This window comes from Nanorana parkeri, unplaced genomic scaffold, assembly GCF_000935625.1.
Source record: "Nanorana parkeri isolate BGI_ZX_2015 unplaced genomic scaffold, ASM93562v1 scaffold314, whole genome shotgun sequence".
In the NCBI taxonomy this organism is placed as follows: Eukaryota; Metazoa; Chordata; class Amphibia; order Anura; family Dicroglossidae; genus Nanorana; species Nanorana parkeri.
In genome coordinates this window covers 1,346,668-1,370,454 of record NW_017306582.1, presented here as the reverse complement: position 1 = coordinate 1,370,454, position 23,787 = coordinate 1,346,668, and the positions used below count along the sequence as shown (strand labels likewise).

At 44.0% G+C, this 23,787-nt stretch overlaps 1 protein-coding gene across 5 annotated transcripts in view; it reads right to left on the bottom strand.

Annotated features, from left to right (window-relative positions):
- The window catches only part of MTMR14 (myotubularin related protein 14), a 44,776-nt gene that overhangs the window by 18,222 nt on the left and 2,767 nt on the right, over window positions 1-23,787 (bottom strand). For 3 of the 5 annotated variants that reach the window (XM_018557981.1, XM_018557983.1, XM_018557984.1), the window contains exons 2-15: window positions 22,814-22,962; window positions 18,434-18,542; window positions 16,589-16,664; window positions 15,630-15,687; window positions 15,263-15,382; window positions 12,716-12,789; window positions 11,627-11,697; window positions 10,193-10,267; window positions 6,854-6,920; window positions 6,170-6,255; window positions 1,874-1,950; window positions 1,411-1,447; window positions 523-578; window positions 305-319 (exon numbers count right to left, since the gene is read on the bottom strand). In XM_018557981.1, the coding sequence (XP_018413483.1) occupies window positions 305-319; window positions 523-578; window positions 1,411-1,447; window positions 1,874-1,950; window positions 6,170-6,255; window positions 6,854-6,920; window positions 10,193-10,267; window positions 11,627-11,697; window positions 12,716-12,789; window positions 15,263-15,382; window positions 15,630-15,687; window positions 16,589-16,664; window positions 18,434-18,542; window positions 22,814-22,962 (1,070 nt within the window). Of the gene's footprint in view, window positions 1-304; window positions 320-504; window positions 579-1,410; window positions 1,448-1,873; window positions 1,951-6,169; window positions 6,256-6,853; window positions 6,921-10,192; window positions 10,268-11,626; window positions 11,698-12,715; window positions 12,790-15,262; window positions 15,383-15,629; window positions 15,688-16,588; window positions 16,665-18,433; window positions 18,543-22,813; window positions 22,963-23,787 lie in introns of all 5 variants that reach the window. The other 2 variants (XM_018557980.1, XM_018557982.1) reach the window with 1 other exon arrangement.

Sequence of the window (23,787 nt, the reverse complement as noted above, 5' to 3'; positions counted from 1 at the left end):
TATATAAAAGAAATAAAGGCAAGAAAAAAAATAATAATAATAATAAATAACACATATATATATATATATATACACATACACATACATATACACACACACATTTGCTGCATGGAAAAACTGCAGAAAAGCAGCAACCGATAATCCATTTTCTCCAGCTGCAGGTTATATAACTGCTCCAACAGATAAAATATCCCTGAAAAGGGAGAAATTCTTAGACGGTCTGATCCGGCTATTTAAAGAAAGCTGTGCCATCCCCGTGTATTATACAAGTGCCGAGCTTGCATATCTAGTTCGGAAATTGGACCGCTTCTTGCGGAGCCTCTGCACACACGCACACCTCTGTATGTGGCTGGTCCCAGGCTGGGAACTTTTCCAGCAGAGAATAAATTAAACAAACTGGGTCAGGACACTGGGGGTTTGATGGCCTCCATCGATATCCCCAAGCCGGCTCCGCTAACGAGGTCAGATGCTGCTTTTTCTATACCGTGCTGGGCGCAAGCTTACCGCGATTTTCTCCCCGACGAGGAGAACTCGTCCGAAGTGATGTGCTTCAGAAAATTGAAGCAGAAGAAGAAGATCTGGAGGAGAGAAACAGGGGAGCAATTAATAACAGATAAGCATAGCAGACATTTTGGCTGCATATACCAGATATATCCATAAACCATAGAAATGTGGAAATAGATATTCGGGATCAATGTGCATATAAGATTCAGGAATGAATATACCAATAAAATACTCTGTCATTTTTGGGTAGCTTGGCCAATCTCATATTTTAATGTCAAATACAGAGAATTGACAGGAGCAAAAGAGAGCAGGGGGAAGAAGAAGAAATAAGAAAAAAAGAAAGAAAAAAAAGGAGGGATGGAGAGCATGCACCCAAGGTAGAGATAAACAGAGAGCAAGGACCCCCGTGGGAGAGGGCAAAGAGCGGGAGAGTGCAGGGGAGCACGAGCGGGAGAGTGCAGGGGAGCACGAGCGGGAGAGTGCAGGGGAGCACGAGCGGGAGAGTGCAGGGGAGCACGAGCGGGAGAGTGCAGGGGAGCACGAGCGGGAGAGTGCAGGGGAGCACAAGCGGGAGAGTGCAGGGGAGCACAAGCGGGAGAGTGCAGGGGAGCACAAGCGGGAGAGTGCAGGGGAGCACAAGCGGGAGAGTGCAGGGGAGCACAAGCGGGAGAGTGCAGGGGAGCACAAGCGGGAGAGTGCAGGGGAGCACAAGCGGGAGAGTGCAGGGGAGCACAAGCGGGAGAGTGCAGGGGAGGACAAGCGGGAGAGTCCAGGGGAGCACAAGCGGGAGAGTGCACGGGAGCACAAGCGGGAGAGTGCAGGGGAGCACAAGCGGGAGAGTGCAGGGGAGCACAAGCGGGAGAGTGCAGGGGGGGGGAGAGAACAAGAGCACACGATTGATTTTACCTCTTCACCTTTGCAGAGACGATCAGCCAACATATGCCTAGGGGGAAAAAAAAAAAAGTTACATAATTGGTAATGGACATCATCATCATTGCTGTACTTGCACATCTTCAATATTAAATGGTTGCACAGCATATCACACAGCCACTTCAGTGAACAAGTAACGGGTCACTCCGCTAAAGTGTTATTACAGAACCCATTCGAGGTTACAATAATTAGTATGCCGAACTGCACCTGGATTCTGTAAAAGTGTGCATTAAACTTTCATGATCTTCTTTGAAATAAAGTATTAAGTCAAATATGGGAACGTCTTGTGAATATTTGTATTTCTTTTTTTTTTTAACATAGAAACCAAAAATCGGTCTTAGATAGATATACTGGTCCAATAAGAAGCAGCCAGGGTAGACTGTACATTTTAAATCACTGCTGCAATTGCGAGTATAAAAAATTCAAGACTAGGACTTACCCAAAGAGGAACCAATCATAGGCTATAGTCAGGTAAAGGATCTCAGCAGGCTCCAGGGAGCGGTGAACCATTCCATCCTGTAAGAACAACATTCCATTATTTATTCTGAATATTCTGCTAGAAGGGGTTGTGCCAGCTTAGGGCCAGCTTGTATAAGATTTTTAAATGGTGTTCTTGCCCAGGCATGAAGACCTACACCTCCAGCAGTCATCGGATGTCCACAGAGGTGAATGGAGGTCATGGCAAATCACACTATATATCAGCACAGGTCTTATATCTATAGATATAAGATGTAAGTGTATAGGTTTTGCATTTGTTGTCAGTCATTCAGCGCTGCTGCGGCTTCTGCAAAACCAGTTTGATGCTCTGCCCAAGACCCCAGTAGTTGCAGTACAGAGCAGTCACTACTGAAAAGGCATGGGATTTTGCAGCCATATTGTGATGTCAGAACTATGCCAGTGGACGCATGCACAGTAATGGTATTCCAGACACCACAGCAGATGCATAGAAATATGGTGGTGAGATCCTATGCAACTGCTGTAATGTTTGGAATACCACTACTGTGCATGCACAAAGTCCACTGGCATAGTTCTGACAATATGGCAGTGACATTCCACACATACACAATTGCACAGTAGTGACATTATATGGCAGCGGTTTTAGCCGATGCATGGGAGTTACATGTTCGTTACATGACAAATTGTTAGAAACATTATGCACATGTCCAGGCTCATCCTAAAGATGCACACCAGCCACCATACAGCTACTAAACCCTAAAACATGGGTAGGCATCCTCAGCACTCCAGCTGCAGTGAAATTATGAATCCGATCATGCCTTTCACAGTCATGCCTCTAGCTGTCATGAGACTTGTAGTTCCACAACTGGAGTGCAGAGGTTGCCAAACCCTACCCTAACAAAAACCCATTCTGAAGAAGTCCAAAGGAAAATGTTAGTCTTAAAAATTGACCAAATAGTTTTTTTACTAAAAAGGAGAACTAGGAAGGGAGTGCTTTTCACTCACCTCCTAGTTCTAGCCGACCTGTGACAATGAGACTGTCACAGGTCGGCTCAGTAGATCGGGAGGTGAGCGAACACATACCGGTGTTCGCTCACCTCTCGATCCTGTCACGGCTCTCTGCCGTGACAGGGGAGGGGCTGGAATCCCCCCCTCCCCGCTCCGATCCGCCAGCGCTGACTGGCGGAACAGACGGGGAAGGGGCGTGTACAGCTGGCTCTGCCTCTAGATAGGCAGAGCCAGCTGTCAGTCACGCAGCTGGGCGGATCCCGGCACAATTGTCGGGATCCGCTTCAGCGTCTCAGTATACCACGAGCTACGGCTCATGGTATACTGAGCCTAGGGTGACGGGAGGACGCTAGTTTGTGTCCTCCCGTTACCCTAAGGAGAACTATGGCGGAAGGACTTAACCTCATAGTTCTTCTTTAACCCCTTCATGACTGAGCTTGTTTTTAGTTTCTGTTCGTAAATGACTGACACACTTTTGACATTTTTGCTGTGTGATTCTTCCACGTCAGTAATATACTTTCTTACAAAGTGCACCCAGACATATTATATATTGTTTTTTAGAGGACAGATGGGGCTACATATTTATATCACATATGTGTGTCTAACGCCTCACTTAGGACAAATAAAATATAAAAAAAAGAAGAGGAAAAAAAAAAAAACGTAAAAAAAAAACAATTTTTTCCCATTTTGATTTGTAGTATTTTTTTTACAAAACCAGCACAGCTAAAAAACAATGCAATAAATACATTCATTTATTTCTCCCTTATTTTATTTTTTTACACATATTTTTTTTTTTTTTACACTTTTCACTTTTTTTTAAACTTAAAAATGTTATTTTATTTATTTAATTATATCAAGCAGTCATTGTGAATTAATCTCACTGTTACTGCTTGATAAATTAATACATTTTTGGTTATTATCAGGCTGCTTCAAACTTCAGAACAGCCGATAATAAGTTAGTGACACTGATCCTGCAGCAGTTCAGGATTCAGCTGTCACTAAAGGTTTTCTGATTGTTGCAACAAGGATCAGCAAACAAACATTCTTCTTTCAGGAATAGATACATTATAGGAATAGACACATTATGTATCTATTCATGAAAGAAAAAAAAAAAGCCAGTATAGCTTGAGAGAGATATATCTCTCGATCTATACGAGCTGTCAGAATGCCGGCAAAAGCCGGCATCTGTGTCCCTCTGCTTTGACTCTCAGACACCCGATATTAAGGTATCGGGTGTCTGAAAAAGGTTAACCCTTTCATTAATGAATGCCTCTGTAGTAAGGGCATCCATTAATGAATGTTAAAAGCTGATTCTCAGCAGTTAACAGCCCTCTAAAGCAGCAAATAACTCGTCACGTACAGTGTACGTAACAAGTCATTTGGTCCCTTTGTGGCTGGACGTCTGTAATCAACTGAGCTAACCCATAGCAATTAGGGATAGTCCTACTTTACCTTTGTAAGCTACAGTGGCAATCGGATGGTCAGTACTTGCTGTAAACATGCTTGGTGGAACACATCAATAGCCTAAGATACTGTGTCAATGGCTTTGGGCTTGTGTCGACGAAAACAGTTTGCGTTGCTTCTTGGAGCATACAGAATTCATTGACGGGTGTATTTGATCATCATGTGACCTGCATCAACCAGATTTTGCATTCCCATGGACTTGTATGAGAATGCTAAAACCCATTTAAAGTGAACAAAAGCCCGTCAACAAGCTGTGTCCTAAACCCTGATCTGTTTTAAGGTGCCCATACACCTTTAGAGATGGCACCTTTCTATCAATCAACATAGTGCATATCTGCCAGTGCAGCCTCCACACCTGCCGTGCTCATTTTTCAATCAGCTGCAGTTACCCTTCCCTTACCCCTCCCAAAACACATCAATCTACTTGCAGATAGCTTAAAGACTGCTTGATGGCCATATTAATAGCCGTCATTACATTATTCCGCTCCCTAAACACACAGCCTTTGATATATATCAATGTGAAATCGAGGATTTCATGGCTTCTTCCATTAATTAGGTTAGCAAAGCTTTATCCATTTACTGAACAAGCACCTTGTGAAGGTATAAATTATGCAAAACCTGCCGGCATAAAAGAGAATTTCTGGCATGGGAAGTGCGATGCTTCGGACAGCAGCGTAAAACAAACAATTAGGCCGTTTTATTAAAGCAGCGTGTCACGTAATCACTTCCTTTTCATTTTAAGGTCAAATCCTTATAATAAAGAATCCTCACTCAGAACGCTCCCCTAATCTCACCAAAATATTCATATATGAATAAATGTCAAAAGGTTGTCGCTGAGATATAGTTTGTTTAATTTTCCAAAACATGGCCGGAATTAATAAGAAATCGGACCTTGTTCTTTGAACTCAACTTTTCAAAGGGATCTCATTGTTTGATGAATTATTAAGTGATGAGTTTTACAAGCACTTTTCTAGAACAAAGACAGGAGGATAAAAAGAAGAAAAAAAAAAGGTATGCAAAGAAGAAAAAAAGTCTGAAGGTTTTCTGAAGTAGTTTGGTAGTTTTGCTCAAGTCAGTCTTCATTCTAGCAAGCACTCCATGCTTCTGCATTTTGCAAGTATTGAAGGCAGAATGCAAGGGTGACCCTACTTAAAAAAAAAAAAAATCAAAGCTGAACTCCAGGCAAACAGCCGAATATATGGATGAAATGCATACAGCACATGGGAGCTATTTTACCTTCCGTGTCCATCTAATTCTGAGATTTACACAGCTCTGCCCTGTTTAGCAGGGAAGCAGACTTGGCCCTTGCTACAGTTCAGTAACAATTTCAGATGCCCTTCCCAAGCAGCAGACTGATAAGCCTATCTTCCTATCCTTCTGATCTTCCCTTCGTGCACTGCAGCACAACCAATTGGCTCCTTGTGCGGCTTCTCCCTCCCCTAGATTGAGGTCCGCTGTACAAGGATGGCAAGAAGCGTTTCCCTGTCAAATACAGGTACTCACACCGCTTGCATTAAAAAAAATAAAGTATTAAATTCATAAAATGACATTCATTTGTGTTTTTTTTAAATCCGACTAGAATTCAGCTTTAAGGACTGATAGTTGGCAATGGAAATCTGTATTTGCACATCAGAGAGTCTTAGGTTTTGGGGATCCTGGAGCGATCCAGAAGGTGTTGCAATAACATGCAGGCACCAGAAGCTGTCTGCTTTCCATTCTTATCACAGCTTTACTGCTCTTGTTCTAAAAAAAAAAAAAAAAATTCTCCTTATGCAAGATCCCCTGCCTGGCATTGAAATGTACTTACCGCCCACAGAGACAGCCTCAAGAGGGAAACAAACAGCGGCGTACGATCCCAACCAGAGATACAGTGCACCAACAACCCGCTGCTATCTGTGGAGAAATTGAAGGACAAATTAATTGCAGCTAGATTTATATATTGTTACACGTACTTGGAGCAGACAAATATAAAACGCATAGTAAACTGCCAACAATCAAATGCAGCCAAATTGCAAAATCATTTGTGTCAGCTAAAAGGAAAAGTACAGTCCTTGTTATGCACGTAGGTACAGTATGTAAGCATGTATACACATACACGTTGTCCATGGTATGGACACTATGGCCTTAGTGCTGCCCCACCACCGTGCTTCCATTCATCTACCAGTTTCTGACAGGCACAGGAATTTGTCACAAGCAACAAAATTTGCAGTGCAGAGGTGCGACACTCTTTAAGAGTTCCAGGGAATGTACTTTATGATAGAAGACCTTACAATGCAAGCTTCAGTTACAAATACCCCCAGATCCAGCACTTCCTCCTAACACTCCCAAACAGGAAATATATAAGAGAGCCTAACCCTTCCGTGACAAAAAATAAGAAATTCGGCAGAGGTTCCGCAAGAAGAGAGTACATATGGCCAGAGATATTTCCACAAGTAATCAGTCAATCTGATACAAACACAATGATAAAATATACAATGTGCAAAGTGCTTACCATCGCCATTGATGATATGAATAAGAAGCCTCAGGTAGTTTTGAGTCTGCTTCACCAAGTCCCAACTCTGCAACAGAAATCAGCCAAATAATGTCACACCCAAATCCCAGTAAAACATATTGGACACAACTTCACCCTCATTCAGACGGTTAACGGCCGGCCCATACAGATCTGTGCTGCATGCACAGCCATATGTGGCCGCTCCTGTGTGAGTTGTACGCAGCAGCCTGTCCTTCTCTATGGGAGTATGCGGCTGTATGCACCCCTACGCTCACCCGACCGGCGCATCCGTACTGGTGCCCCTGCTCGGATCCAGAGAGGATCCATCCTGTGAGCGTACGAGTACGGACACCCACACAGACGTACAGGTAAGGTGAGCATAGGGCGGTGTACGGCCGCATACTCCCATAGAGAAGGACAGGCTGCTTAAATCAGCCAAATAATGTCACACCCAAATCCCAGTAAAACATATTGGACACAACTTCACCCTCATTCAGACGGTTAACGGCCGGCCCATACAGATCTGTGCTGCATGCACAGCCATATGTGGCCGCTCCTGTGTGAGTTGTACGCAGCACCTGTCCTTCCCGGGAGCTGCCGATATGGCCGTGCGCGCAACACAGATCTGTAAGGGCCGGCACCCGTGTGAACGAGGGCTTTAAATGAGAGGGGGGAAAAAACTGCACGCGCGCTACAATACTGGCACCAGATGTATAGGTCAAATCAGTGTTAGGTTAGGAGGAAGGATTAAGTACCAAGGACAGGTTAGGGTGCAGGGGAATGGGCACCAACAGGCGTTTGTTTATATTCAGTTCAATAGCAGTTTCTCAAGTCTGCTAAAATCTAGAATCGAAACCAGGATGGCAAACCTAGATCTTGCACCGTTAACGATGCAATGGCTGCCATATTTTATTCTCCGCAGGTTCCCTTTACAGTATCATTTTTTATAATAAAAGCTCTTGATACAAAATTCTAAAGCTCAGTTGAAAGTTAAAATGTCACCGCTATTCACAAGTCTCAGTAGAACCCATATGTGCTGATCCTTGATTCACAGAAAATGTTCAGATAAAAAAAAAGAATCATAATTCAGGACATATTATGGATTGTACATGGCAGCTCCTGAAAGATTCTATGTTCTCTGCGGCTTGATCACTCCGAATGATTCCAATTCAGTGATTCCCTGCTGCCTGCCTGCTGGGCTCTTTCCTAATTCTAACCGACAGACGGAGTCCCGAGTTCCGGGTGGCACAGCACTATGCATGTAGAGTATTACAATCAATCAACGACCTTTATCCGACTAGCTGGAAAGGTATCACCCATCGCAGACAACTGGGAGTTGTGCTTTAAAGGTTAGCACCAACAAGTGGGAGGGTTAGAACCCCTGTTGAGTTATTCCCATTTGTGCCCCCACTGGGGAGATTTCTGCTCAATTTCTGTACCAGTGACACCCCGCTACACAGGGCGTCATTGAAACAGGATGCGAGGATGAATCTCTCTAGGAGGACAAAGACTACATTTAATTACGGTCTATGCCCCCAATGGAGAGTTCGCTGCTTAAAAGGGTTAGTTCACCTTTAATGAGATTTTAAATAAATAAAAAATCTTTCACTCGCAGAATGCAGAGCTCTGCAGCGAAAGAGAGTGGACTGCGCTTGCGTAGTTAGGCAAGTTGACTGCTCATTCGTGCTTGGACTGTGCATCCAAATGGTCAGTCCATTCTGCTATTGAGGGGGACCCACGGTAGAAGCAGCTTCAAAAAGTAAATCAGTCTTTAAAAATGGGAGGACAGCATTTTACTCTAAAGTCAGAAAAATAAAGGATTTTTTGTACTTACCATTATGTCCCTTACTCTAAAGTTCACTGAGACACACAGCTCCAGTAGATTCCATAATATAGATTATATTGCCACCTACAGGTGGGATTTGAACATGAAAAGTTGAAGGGGCGGCCTGTTTTAGGCTAGATCCCCACTGCTACCTAGCACGCTCAGTTTCGTGTCCTAAGATGGAAGGACGTCTCATCAGCCTGCCGAATCAAGATTTTTCTACTGCGATTCCTTCAATCCAGTAGCTGCTGGTTAATTCATGTTGGATAGTGGAAATCTGGAATCAGCAGAGAGCACAGCTACAGTCTGCAGCACCCAGTGACCAACAGGCACATCTAAAGGGAACCCGGGGATGTGTTCTTTCATAGAATTCTTTTGAAAAAGATCCAAGGCAGAAAGCGGTGACATTTAGGAGGAGCCTGTAGTGCAAAGAGCAGCAGACAGACCCAGTGAGGACATCATATTAATGCGTACAATATACTTCAGTATTAAGTATCCTCCTGTAAGTTGCAGCATAACCCATGGTATAAAATCTACAGAGCTGCGTCCCTCAAGAAACAAACAGTCTTCAATGCCGTGTCCATATTGGAGACATTTCTTCATCTCCTGCAGAAGTCATGGGAGTCACCGATACAGGAAGTAAGGAAAAAAAATGTATCCAATGCTAACACACACGGCAATAAAACCAGACAGAGGTTGTAAAACTCCCCCAGTCTGTTTAACCCAAAAAACATAAATCTGCCTGCAGTTATATTTTATGAAAAAGAGCAGAGTACTAGTGCCACCATTGTTCAGCCCGGTCACAGCGCATAAGTGTAAAACTGTATGCAGGTGTAAACAAACCATTCTGAACCCTTACTAATGCAAAGATATAACAAAATAAAAAACAAAAATGTGTATATATATTATATAATAAAATGGAATGTCATTGCTATGAGCTACTCATGCACAGAAAGCATAAAATCTGATGACTGTCAAGCACCATCTGAAAGCAGAACATGAAAGAGGCAGGCTCTACGGCAAAATACACGCTATGTGCGGATTGAGAGGGTTAAGAAAAATACAAGTGCAGACGCTCCCGGGGGGCCAACAGAGCCACCTGTGAAAAGAGCCTCAATTAGACTCGTCGCAGCAAAAACCCATTAATTGAACCTGCCTGCAGCGCTACCTGCAGTGCGATGACCCATTTTCCAGAGCTCGTCACATGCAGAGTCCCACGATCTGTTACTTATGGAATATCCCAGAGGCTGCACGAGAGGAGGAAACCTGTACAATCCCGACACAAAGCTTTATTTAAGGAGACCGACCCCTGACTGTGCCTTCCTTCATCCCTTTGTCTGCTGAGGCGCAGCACAGCCAAGTCTCCGGGGAAAACAAAAGGGCAACTGACAGCGTAGAAACAGAGTCTGGGAGGAGAGCGGGGAGTGCGAGGACACTGTGTGTGTGTTCCATGGATTTTTTTATTGCACAACAGTTGTTCGTACAGTTGAGTGTTTTATTAATGATTGGTTTACCTGGTATTCCCTCCAGTCAATATGAAGGTTCCTCGTCAAGCAGGGTGGAATATTCAAGGGTGCATCAACATAATCCTTGAAAACAAAACAGGTTTACAATAATAAATACGTTGCTTATCAACCAGATTGTTACCCAAGAACAGCCACCACATCAAAGGATGGGTAAGCTGTATTGCAGGTTACCAGTCCTTAGATGCAGTGGCTGCATTAGTTTTCTTTTCCTAGGATTTTTCCGTTCTATCCCCTTTATCTTTACCTCGTGATCCTGCTGGTAGCAAACTCCCTGTTCTAATGTGACAACACTCACTCCTTGTACTGTAGCTACTGAGATGCAACATTGTAGTTTAAATCAGGAGAGCAGACTAGGGTGACAAACACCTACTCCTCCTCTCCATAACAGAGGTAGAGGTTTTCTAGTTCACAGAAGGTAGCTGGGAAGACTGGTAATATTATTGTAATTTCCTGAGCACTGAACTGAAATCTCTAACAATACAACGTTTCTGGCAGGAACAGAAATCTTTCTAGATTTGCAAAAAAATTTCTTGGCCTGAAAAAAAAAATCCCACAATACTGCAACCACCACATCGAAGTACTGGTTAGCTGCAATATATCGGATTTTTGTTCCCTGGTTTTGATTTCTTCAGAAGGATCATTCATTAAAAGGATTAATCACATTAATATCTTAAAGTGACTTTTTTCCTCCCCCCTATGCTGGTGTAAGGATGTACCTTAAGGCCCCATTCACACTGAGCGACATGAAAAGCGCGCGATTTTGAGCGATATTGCACGACGAGCGATATTGCGCAACTTTTTTCTATTGGGCTATATGTAATCAGGAGCAATATCGCTCGAAAAAAGGGTCATGTAGGAGCGACAAGCTACCAGCGACGAGCTACAAGCGATATTGAGCGACAAGATGTGAACAGCTCCATTGAAATGGATTGGAGAAGCTACATAGAGCGATATCGCGTGGAAATAGGAGCGATATTGCTGCAAAAAAAAATCGCACGATAATTCGCTCAGTGTGAACGGGGCCTAAATGATGCCTCTTGATCCGATCAGCTTCTTCTTTCCTGTAGTTTTCAGGAGTCCCACCAGTCTCCCAATTTTATTCCTTGGTCACAAAAGTAAAATTGGTCAGATGGAGACGACGAGCAGCTATTTCAACACACATTACACAGGCATGGTCTACTGTTGTCCCCTTCAGGAAACCCACACTGAAGAATCTCTCTCTCTCGCTCATATTTATTTATATATATCTATTAGGTCTTCCACCAAGGTCAAGTTGATGGCTGGACTAGCAAGACTTGTTCGTTCTTATAGCAAGTTTTGAATGTAAACATTTTAGGGGTAAACATACAGTAACCCACGAGGATCACTTGTTTCAGCCGCTTCCAACCCATGTGAAGCTGGTATAGTAAAAACCAGTCCTACCTGTTTCCAGTTAAAAACAAGACCTTCAGCAGCATAGTCCCGTTCCTTGTAATCTTTAAAAAATTCACAGCCTGAAAATAGAAGAAGCAACCAATGACAGTGTCTGACAAGCAATAACAACATTACCTAAAACGCCAAATTAAAAAAAAAGGGGAGGGAAGAAGTGCAGCGCTCTCAAGAAACGACCAATCAAATAAAAGGCAAACTGATGCATAAAAAAATCAAAGTCATTATAAAATACTACTGGTGTAATTACTTTCAAAAACAATCTGTACCAACAAACTGATAAAGGTCCAACAATGTGCTCCAATAGTGTCCCTATACATTGAGAAAAAGTGTCAATATAATTAGACAATACAATAGTGGCTTAGAGGTTAGTACTTCTGCCTTGCAGCACTGATGTTGCCTGATGCCGGTCAGGAGTGGACACTATCTAAAAGGCGGCAACATGGTTTAATTTTTCTACATTCGCATAACATTATCACTCAGGACAGTTTAGACTCTCCAATTTCTCTTCCTTCCTCAGTAAAGAGAAGCCTGTGGTGGTGGAGGGCTCACACGCAGCTTCAATCAGGTCTGCAGTGGGTTTTTCAGGCCTCCATAAAACTAACTACCTATACAAGTGCTTGGGGATGGAGGGCTCATGTGGGAGAGGAGTTGGCTCGGGTTCATATGTCTCTAGCATGTTCTCCCTGTGCTTGCATGGGTTTCCTCTGGGTACACGCCAGAGACATGCTGGAAAGTGATTTGTGAATGACTACACATCAAGGTGATGTACCCCTTTGTGAGAAATGGACTCACCCTTTTCCCAATGACCTGTGCTAAAATACTTCAGTAGAGCGGATCTCCGATTGGTCACCATGAGACAAGTCATCATTGGGAACTGCACCAAACCTCATTTTTTTTTTTAAATACACCCAACTAAAAATGCAAAGGTGTGACCCTTACTTACCATCAGTGCGCCCGCATCTGCAAAAACCCTCCATGTAAATACAGACTTTTCTGGCATAATATTTGTGCGCGTTTTACTGTTAAATCACACAAACACACAATTACAAAACTAGAATCAGGAAGATTAGAATTCTTTACCTGGATACGGTATCGACAAAAGGGTAAAGTCTGCATAACGCTGAGCTTTATCCACCTTTTCCGAGGAGGTGACACTAGACAATCAAAGAGAAAAAAAATGTGACATAGCTTCTTGGAGGTACAGTGGTCAATGTACATGGGAGGAGTTTGTTTATTCCAAACACAAAAAGAAATTAAAAAAAGAAAAAAAAGGGAAGAACCCCCCCCCAATCTCCATTATATGGGCCTCTATCAACGGCTTCTTTTTTTTTTCTGTGCGTCAGATAGGTATTGCATTCCCAGACATGTCAATGAAAATTAAAATACCGCATGAAGCTGGACAAATGCAGGTCTAAAAGAGAAAAACAGTCTGAAAAAGAGAAAAATGCAGGTCAAATGCACCAGTCATGGAACTCTGACACCAGGTTTGAGACACATCTAAGATACTTCAAATGCATACCATCAACTTGGGCCCAAAGACCATTGACACAGGCCCTGAGGCAGTTCTCAAAGCACAACTCACCAAGGAACCAAATAAATAACCACCAGAAGGATTTGTTACTATTAGAATGAGCTTACCAAGCTTCATGAATGAGCAAAATCTGTCCCTGTTTTGACCAGGAAGACCCAGATTTAGAGTCCGTGCCATCATGTCGGAAGTGACATCAGAGTTTTGAGGGTTGTGCAGATTAATCAAATTCCCCAGTACAATAAAACCATTAATGTTTGAGCTCTCCTGCAATCAATAAGTGGAAAACTGGTCTAAACTCCCACAAAAGGTTTCATCGCTTCTCTACTGCATTGTGAAAGGGGCCTGAGTAAGTAATGAAAGGGAAGGGGAAGCAGCCAAGTAAGAAATTAAAGCGTCTGCACTTTCTTGAAAAAGTCTTTGTACGAAACACGTCGAAAGAAGTGGGCACGCACGGAGGTTGGGACACGCTAAGTTGGAAGGATTTTAATTGTGTGATTATTCGACTGGCTTGTTCATGACGGATTGGAATATTTTTTGAAAAAGTGATTGTTTCTGGGAATCTTGTGTTTTTAAATAAAAACCGGTTTCTTGGCATATTACACTATGTGTTCATCATTCTCTCTGGGGAACGGATACATTTTTTTAAACGGCCACACCTGAACCGAAAGCTTTCTAGTGAAACGTTGTGGAGCAAACGTTCACTGATTGCGATCCGGGATTGCTAGGTTATTTACCAATTTGCACTTAATCTCTACTGGAGATATTACAACAAGAAACACTTTTTACTATGTATGAGTATTTATTAATTAATTATATTGGTTATATGTGATCCATTTGATATTTAGCACTATATTATTCATGTATTATGATTATTGATTAGCGCAGTGCATTTGTTTGATCTAAGAAATTAAAGCAAATCCAACTTCCTTCCAGAGTTAAGATAACTACAACATAATCATTACCCATCACTATGCATATATAAATCACACACACACACACACACATAGTGCAGTGACATGTACACTATTAAAGTCACAGATGTGGTACACTACTCATAGCCAATAATATTTATCAGAACTACAAGGCAGATATTAGTGGTCAGTATCTCTGGCCATTTTCTTTCATTAAAAGAAAAAAACAAAAAAAAAGGAGCAGGATGGACATTTTGTTTCCAAACTAACAGAATTCTAACAGTGAATGTGGTTTCAGAAAACCCCATTCATTCTAAAAATGATTGAATGGGTTGGCAAGACTTTGTGTATGAACATTCAGTACAAGAAATATACTTTAACAGTGGATTTCTCCTCACTTGGAGGGAGTTCCTGTTTTTTTGAGAAGAAAGAAGAAAGAAGAAGGAAGAAGAAGAAAGAAGAAGAAAGAAGAAGAAGAAGAAAGGAGGAAGGAGGAGGAGGAGGTCTCCCCAATGGGACATAGACAACAAGAAAAAAAAAAAAAAAGGTTTTGGCTTTAGTTCAACTTCTTTTACACATAAAAACAAACTGCAATTTTTTTTTTTAACCATTAAAGCTGAACTCTGGACATAAAGGTGTGTGTGTGTGTGTGTGTGTGTGTCAACAACGTAAGCCAACCAACAACAACAGTCACAGAGGATATAAACACAGTTTGTGTGCACCAAATGCCTCTGCAAATCCAGATATTAAAATAGCAGTGACATGATCACTGTGCTATACATAGCCCGTGTAGAGAGCAGAGCTGTACCAGCTTTACCAGCTGTACCAGCCCAGCAGGCCCCACTTACTACAGGCTGCCTGCAGAATACTACAGGAGGGGGCAGAGACAAGACCAGTCATCCTGCACGAGGAGAGAGCGCAGCAGTGACGGCCTTTATTACAGGAGAGGGCAGAGACAAGACAAGTCATCCTGCACGAGGAGAGAGAGCAGCAGTGACCGGTCTTTATTACAGAAAGCTCCAAATCTCACATTGGATTACTGGAAGAAATACACAAAGCTCACAAAGGTTCAAGTCAGAATACACATGACTCTTGTATGAGGACAATATTTGCTTATCCCAAAGTTCAGCTTTAAGGCCAGATAATGATTGTCCAAACTCTCATCAACTCGATGTGCAAACTTACTTCACTCCAAACTTCACTTTCTTGTTCTCTACCATCAAGTCGCAGATATATCGTACGGAGAGGTATCGTAGTACTTTGATGTCATGGCCCCGGACTTTGTCAAATTGTGAATCCCCGTTTCTGGAAGTGCAGATGAGAAGCAAGGATTGAACTGAAAGCTGCACATAATATTCCAGCATAGTGCTCCTTTTATACTTACAGAGTATGAAATATGCGTCTACATTTTATGTATTCATAAGTATTATGGAAAGAACTAGTGTGCACTGATATGAGGTCAACTCATGCAAAAATACGCAATTCATCAATGGGGTATAAATGTTCAACAGAAGGGCATTCCACCCCTTTTGATTGAGGCTTTCCAGCATACCTGGCCGCAGCATCGTCATCGGCTACCTCAGTATCAGCACCAGCGTCGTCAGAACCCCCTTTAAGAGAAACATATTACAAAGAAGAGATCAGAGCAACACGTGACAATATGACTCTGGGCCTAAACCTCTCACCCAGAACTACTTCTGCTTTCACAACCAGCCACAGCTCCATGACCGGCAGTAACACTTCTGGAAATATTCCTAGAATTTACTACAAATTCTAAGAACATAGAACATGAAGCTACAAGTTGCTTATCCTCCTTAGATGGGGTAGCTGCATTTGCTCCCCCCCACCCAAGCTTTTTTCACCTGGTGATCTTGCCAGTAACACACTTCCTGTCCTCGGTGACAATGCTTCTCTCTCACTTTACTGTATCTACGTATGAGCAGAGTTGACTCTCTCGTCTGCTCACGCCAACCCACCCCACTACAGAAAACCTCCCCTCTCCTCAAGGAAAAGCTTTCAAATGTTATGTTTAAAAGTAGAAGTAAAGCTTTTGATTGGCAGGCTTTCTATGGCAGAAGTGACAGTGTAAGTTACATACTGTAAGACTTGGCACACCTGTTTCTTTGATGCACACAATCTTTCATGCCAGCTTCTCCTTAGACAGGTCCCCAGAGCCTCCCCTACCTCTCCAGTGGCCTAAGAATCCTTGTGTCATCACATTCTATAAAAGTGTACAGATGTGAGGATGCTGAGGAACATTCCTTCCAGCAGAGGAGGAGACACGCTTCAGTGACCGGAGAAGGAGGGAGTCGGCTGGGCAGTTCGGGTGAGTACTGTATAAACTTTTTTATTATTTATGTTTAACACCTAGACAAAAACGAGCACTTAACCCTTGCAATGTGGCAGTAGCCCCCAAAGCAAGGGTTAATAATTTCCCCGGAGTTCTTCTTTAAACTAAAAGTTGAGTTGTGCTTCAACATACACTTCTGTGTGACTTATTATTGAACCTACCTGAGAAAATGTAATTATAACCGGCTCTTCCATACAACTCTCCCCACCCAGCCAGCGTTGCCGACCTGCAGATGTGCTGCAACAAAGTGAAATATCTAGTAAAATAATATTCTTAATCTTTGTTAATGTGAAGACTAATGACAATCAATATGATTACACAGATCTACATTATAAATGGAAAAGAAGAGTCAAGTCAAAACGCTCGTCATCATCCGAGCACAGTGGCGGAGAATTGTTCTGCTAGAGCTCCCATCTCTACTACATAGCGGTAGGACTTAATGACTGCCCCTGGGAAGTGTGTACGCAGGAATCTCCAGGTCTTTACTGGGCTAGATGGAAAAGCTCTTCATTGGAGCAGACAGGCAACTAAAAATAAGCACATCCTGCAAAGCTTTCAAATTAAATATTAAAATGACATTAAAAAGGCAAAACTTTCCTCCCCCCCAATGCTAATGTAAGGACTTACCTTAAATGATGCCTCCTTATCCGATTATCTTCTTTCCTGAAGTTTTCAGGAGTCCCTCCAGCGCTGGTGCGGGTCTCCGATCCAGCACCGATTCCTCTATCTTCCTGAAACATCCTGCAGCAAGAACTGCCTCCACCCCATGATCATCTCCTGTAAGGGGAACGCCTCAAACCACCAACATGACCAACGTCACTGAAGTTAGGAGCCCTTCTCTCAGACAGGCCAGACTCCAGGCAATGCTTAGACGCATCAAGGGACACTAGATGAACAATACCTAACACCTTTGTGTACACTGTACATCCACCTTGGGGTATACCACCTCCTTATACACTGAGTGGCCAGATTATTATGACCACCTGACGTTTGTAGGCAAATTAGCAATATTTTTGCGCTGAAGTTACTAGAGGGCCAGACCATTATAAATAGGGAAGCAGGTTATTTACCACGACAGTAGAAGTGATGTTTTTCTGACGATACGGGTAAACAATGCGATTTAACAGCGTTTGAACGTGGGATCATTGTTGGCGCGAGCCATGGAGCGAGTATCAGCAAAACAGCAGAATTCGTTAAATGTTCAAGAGCGGCTGTTGTTAAAGTGTTTAAAGACTGGACTGTCAGCCAAAAATCTGGGTCTGAACGTGCGAATTGTGGCCGTCAGCGACTAGTCAATGTTAGGGCAGAACGGAGAGTGGCAAGACTGGTACAAGACAACAGTGCAGTGTCAGATTCCTCGCATCACCTTTCACCATCTCGCGGAGTCACGAGGCGGCCCAACGAAGTCATCTCGTGGAGTTATCTCGTGGCCCAACGAAGTACTGATGGGGTGGTCATAATAATCTGGCCACTCAGTGTATATGATTTCACTATACTATTTTAAACAGAGGACATCAAACTATTAACCACTTGCCGTCCGCCCGTTATAAAAAAACGGACGGACGGCACTGCAGCATTGGTGGGTTGCCATCTCCAGACGGCATTTTTTTTCTGCTCGCGGGCGCGCACGGGCAAAAAAGACCCGACCAATGCAAACACCCGTTACCCGGTGTTTCACATATAGACGATCGGCCGCTCCATAGCCCGCCGATCGTCTGTATGTGCTCGTTTTTTCGAACGCCACCGCCCCAACCCCCCACGGCCGCCGATGTTTTTTTGCAAAGTATGGTATAAAATTAATTTCAGTACAGCGTTGCATGACGGAATAAATGTCAGTCAAAGTACCGCAGCGCTGAATACTGAAAAATGGCCTAGATGGGAAGGGGGTCTAACACCGCGGATGTCAACTGGTTAAATTATGCTGCACAATGCTCCATTCGAAGATTTCTCTTTTCCAGAGACTGAAGGCTGATTAGGCAGGAGAAGTGGAGTTGAAAGCCGCATACCTTCCCCTTGTAGAGAATAACCGGGCAGACGAAGCGCCCTCTGCATCTCGCCATCTTACTGCGGTTGATGAGGTCCTGCAGCTTGCCAACTTGCATTGTGCTTTCAAACCTGCAGCAGAAATACGGAAGGATAAAACAGAAAGTCACAGTTATCTACTGACATATCCAATTTACTACATAATTGGCAATGATCTTCCAAAATGTACACCCTGAAGCAATTCAATAAAAGCAGTCTAATGAGCAAAGTCCAAAATCTGCATCAACCAGTCAAATTCCACATTAGAGCAAAAGGTCAGTCAAAAGGTAAAAACTGACTGGCTGCTCAGCTAATGCTCTTCGACCGTTCTTACAAAATCACTGTGCTGCGTATTTAGTAAAGAGGACACCAAGCGAAATTGTTTGTTGTTTTTTTTTTAAATGTCTGAGCCGACTATGTTTACAATATGTCCATACTGGAGGTGTCCCTTGTATTGTAGTACCCCTTTTCTTCCACAAGATGTCCTCAGTCTTCCTGGTTGAATGACACCCAGTGCAACTGAACCTAGATGAATGAGGACAGATTGTGAGTCCAGGGTGTCACAGCCCCATCCCCTGAGCAAGTTGCCATGAACACACAGTGTAGTGATGCAGAGAGTGGCACTGGTGCCATTACTTCTCTGCATCATCCAGGACCAACCACCATAAAAAGAGAAGACCAAAGAAGAGGCCCCAGCACTTCATGTTACTGGCCACATGACTTGCCATTAAAAACAAACAACAAACATATACTGCTAGGTTAGGGGGGCTCAAGAAAGATGTCCTCTGGAATTGGGGTGGGGGAGAAGAACACTGAGCTGTTACCTACCATCATAAGTTTGGATTCAGAATAAAACAGGAAACTGATTTGTACAACTATAAATGAATGGCACGTTTGTTGTGTCTTATTCAGCAGACCAACCAGATTATGTGCATGTAGGTAGTACAAGGAAAGACATTTTATATTTACAAGGCAGATTAGCAATGTAGACAATAATCCAGATGTAACACAGAGGATAACACGAGCTTTAGAGAATCTGACAACATGATTTGAATGGATCCACTTCATAGGGAGGTGCTGCCCTCTTCCTGCACGCCAGAATATTTCACAGGTTACAAGGGGGGGGGGGAAACTGAAGGTCCACAGCATCCAATAACATTTCAATTCACTGTAGTCGGGTCAGGTGCTGCTCAAATGCATAAAAAAAAAAAAAAAAACTGTATTGGCATGCTTTGCCTTTATAGTAAACACAACTCAATAGGACGTGCTGCCTACAAAGAAATGTAGAAGAAGCCAAGCACAGCCTGAGAATGGTGAATGGTCATCCTTACTGCACTACTGAAGTGAACCCGTTCTCTGCTGACTTGTGTTTCAAAAGGCACCTCACACAATCCCCTTCTAGAGAAGTCCTTACCTTTGTGGATGCCATATACCCTGTTTCCCCAAAAATAAGACCTACCCCGAGAGTAAGACCTAGTACTATTTTTCAAGATTCCTGTAATATAAGGCCTACCCCGAAAATAAGACCTAGTTTGGTGGTAGCGTGTGAGGGGGAACTTGCAGGAGAGATGGCATCAGCCTGCAGGGACATACTGTATTAAGGGGATGACAGGGGACTCCCTCCAGACTTCACCAACTGCGGTCCCCCTGAAGGCACTGCTTAATGTAATGGTACTGTACTATAATGTGTACCGGTAAATGGTACCGTGCTTTACCGCGCTGTCCACTGTCTGATGTCCCCACTGCTGCACCGCTGGTACCACTGTCCCTGGTGGCAAAGGAAGCCGGCGCTGTAGAAAGCAAGGCTGCGGCGGCGAGGGAGCAGAGCCGCATTAGCCGATACTTCCTCTATAGCGCCGGTTACTGTGACAGGCGGAGAGATACCAGATAACTTTGGATTGTTGTACATTTTGTTGCACATTAAAAAAAAATAAGACATCCCCTGAAAATAAGACCTAGTGTGTTTTTGGGGGGCAAAAAAAATATAAGACAGTGTCTTATTTTCGGGGAAACACGGTAGCAGCGATCAAATCCTAGCTAAGCAGAGACACTTCTCTTCTGACGGATGGTGAGCAACAGTTTGCTAGGGAGCCTGCCAGGACTAAGGTATAGTATGCCCCCCACCGGGGTAAATGTCCCGAGTGTTTGTTACTATAGCTGGCCATACACATGGCCATATTAATGTATTCTGACAGCCGGGCCCCCGCAGCCATCAGAATACCTGAGCAGTGACAGCAGCCGATTTGCCTGACAAATTATGGCCTGGCTCCTTCGACAGAAAGTCGATCGAAAAATCAACTTTTGTTGAATGGAGTGGTACTGGCAGGGCCACCCACAGCCCGAAATTCAGCAGGACTCGGCCATAATTCAAGCAGTGTATGGCCAGCTTAAAGGAGAACTATGAGGTTAGGGCTTTTCTCCATAGCTCTCCTGAGGGTAACAGGAGGACACAAACTAGCGTCCTCCCGTCACCCTAAGCTCAGTATACCGCGAGCTACAGCTCGCGGTATACTGAGACGCCACAGCCGGGACGGATCCCGACATTACTGTCGAGATCCACCCAGCTGGCTCTGCCCGCCCCTCCCCCTTCCGTTCCGCCAGTCAGCGCTGGAGGATCGGACAGGGGAAGGGGGGGGAATCCCTGCAGGGAGTCGTGAGTGAGTCACGGCTCTCTGCAGGTAGATGATCGAGAAGTGAGCAGCCACGGTATGTGTTCGCTCACTTCCCGATCTATTGAGCCGACGTGTGATAGTTTCATTGTCACAGGTCGGCTAGAACTTTGAGTGATTTTCACTCGCCTCATAATTCTCCTTTAAGAAAGATCTACAGCAGACTTTGCTCCCTGAATCTCCTGGCATGACAACCCTAAAAGGACTACATTAACAGGAAAGGTTTCCTACACATTAAAAACTCAGTGCGTTTGCATCCCTTTGCAACAGTACACATTGAATTCACTCTTGCCTTTGATGTCGGGGAGGTGTTGGCAACCTGCAAAAGGCCCTCAATTCGGGTCAATGGAAGCAGTAGTAGTGTGAAAGTAAATAAGGTGATCCTGTAGTCACTCTGATGCCCAATCACATGCTAGCAAAGATCCTGTCTTTGTTTTTATATTTTTTCCCTTGTGTACGATTGAGTATTTAAAGTAAACACAGGTTCTCATTATGTCCCAACATTCCCTTAGCTGAGGGAACAGTCTTCACTCCTTGAGCAAATCATCTAAATGTTGACCTTTGGACAGGTTTTTCCGAATGCTGGTTCACGGAAACAATTCGCTGGAACCTGCCAATGGGAGGTGCAGGAAATGGACAAAGTCTGTGTGATATCAGTGTGAGGAAGTCAGATGAGTTGGCTTCCCCTCCTTCACCCATTTACAATACACATCTTCAAATAGCCAACTCCCATTTAGTCGTTTTTTGCCACGTAAACCGTTGTGTAAAGCGGACCCTTCCCCCGTTTCACTAAAAATGACAATCTAAGGTCCCCATCTCACACACATACAGGGACAATTTACCTTCCAGCATGTCTGTGGAGTGTGGGAGGAAACCCACAAAAGCACAGGAGAGCATGCAAACTCCATGCAGATAGTCATGTGGCTGGAATATGAACCAGGGACCCCCAGTGCTGCCAGGCAGAAGGGGTAACCACTACCCCACATTGTATTAGTTAATGGGGTCTGAATGATGAATGTTTTTGGCTGTAGTGATGGGGGGGAAAACAAACATTTTGAAGGTGCGGGATGGAAAACCTTTTTTGAACAAATGAAAATCTAACAGTAAATGTGGTTTTTGTTTCGGGAAACTCCATTCATACCAAAAACAAAAGATAAAATCAAATGAAAACAACATTCTACAAGTCTCTGCATAGGAAAGTAGGTACAACAATCTACCAGTGCATGCAGTGGCGTCACAAGGGGGGTGTGGCCCGCACCCGGGTGACACCAAAATGACTGACATTCATTTTGGTGTCACCCCCTCTAAAAAGTCGGGCACTTGGTCATGGACCGAGAGCCTGACAGTGTCAGGAGAGAGGAGGGGACCCAGTGGCATACCTCATCCCGCCAGGTGAACGTCCCCTCCTCTCTCTGCCAATGTTGGCTGGCGGCAGGCATCGATTAGATGATCAGCTGTAGGCTCCATTTGGTTATTCTGACAGAAGTTGGAGGCTGCTGTCAGAATACAATGCAAACAGCGGGGGATTTGTCCCTCCGTGCTCAGAAGTTTTGATGGAGGAATCTTAGATTTCCTTTTTGTTCAGCCTGCAGGTTCAATGAAGAAAATATAACCGTGTATACGTGGCTTTAGTCTGCTGTTTCCTATCTCTGCCCATGTGACCAGTATTGATCATGGAAAGGCAGCTTCACATACATGTGTTTGTCCTCCTCCGTGCTCTCGTACTCCAGGAAGACGATCTGCCGGGGGTAGTTGCTGCACAGTTCGCCGTTGGGGTTCTGGATGATGCTGTAGAAATAGTCTTTGCCAAAGAGCTCCAGACAGCGCCTTTCAATCCTCTCCACCTGAAACAACCAATCATTATCATTATCATTTAACCACGCCCTCTCTACACCAAAAATGTACAGCAACCATAAAAATGTAGGACAACAAAAACAAGTCAATACCCAATCAAGTTTCATCTTTGATTCTTTAGTATAAGAAATTGGATTGGTCTCGATAGGCACCAACACATCAGAACGTTCACATTACATTTGCTCACACATCATATGCTGACCTCCGGCCTCCCCTTCAGTCTTACAGCTGACTTCCGGCCTCCCCTTCAGTCTTACAGCTGACCTCCGGCCTCCCCTTCAGTCTTACAGCTGACCTCCGGCCTCCCCTTCAGTCTTACAGCTGACCTCCGGCCTCCCCTTCAGTCTTACAGCTGACCTCCGGCCTCCCCTTCAGTCTTATAGCTGACCTCCGGCCTCCTCTTCAGTCTTATAGCTGACCTCCGGCCTCCCCCTCCTTGTCTTATATCTGACCTCCGGCCTCCCCTTCAGTCTTATATTTGACCTCCGGCCTTCCCTTCAGTCTTGCACAGTGGTACCAGCTCCTCTCCTGGAATGAAATGTCTTCCTCTGATGTCACTGCACACTGCGAGCTCCTCATAATGTGCATTAGAAGCTGCAACAAAGTCAGATAGAGCTCGTCTGGCTGGAGGACATTCAGCATCATCTAGTCATTTTCTCCCCAGCTTGGCTGTCCCTGACTCATCCCTTTCAATCATGGAGGCTCAGCGTCACATGTTGGTGTTACCTAATGCAGTCTGAATGCAGATACAAATCGTGCCTAGGAATTCCAAAATAAGCCGAGGGCTCCCGAGAGGGGGTACGCCGAGGGCTCCC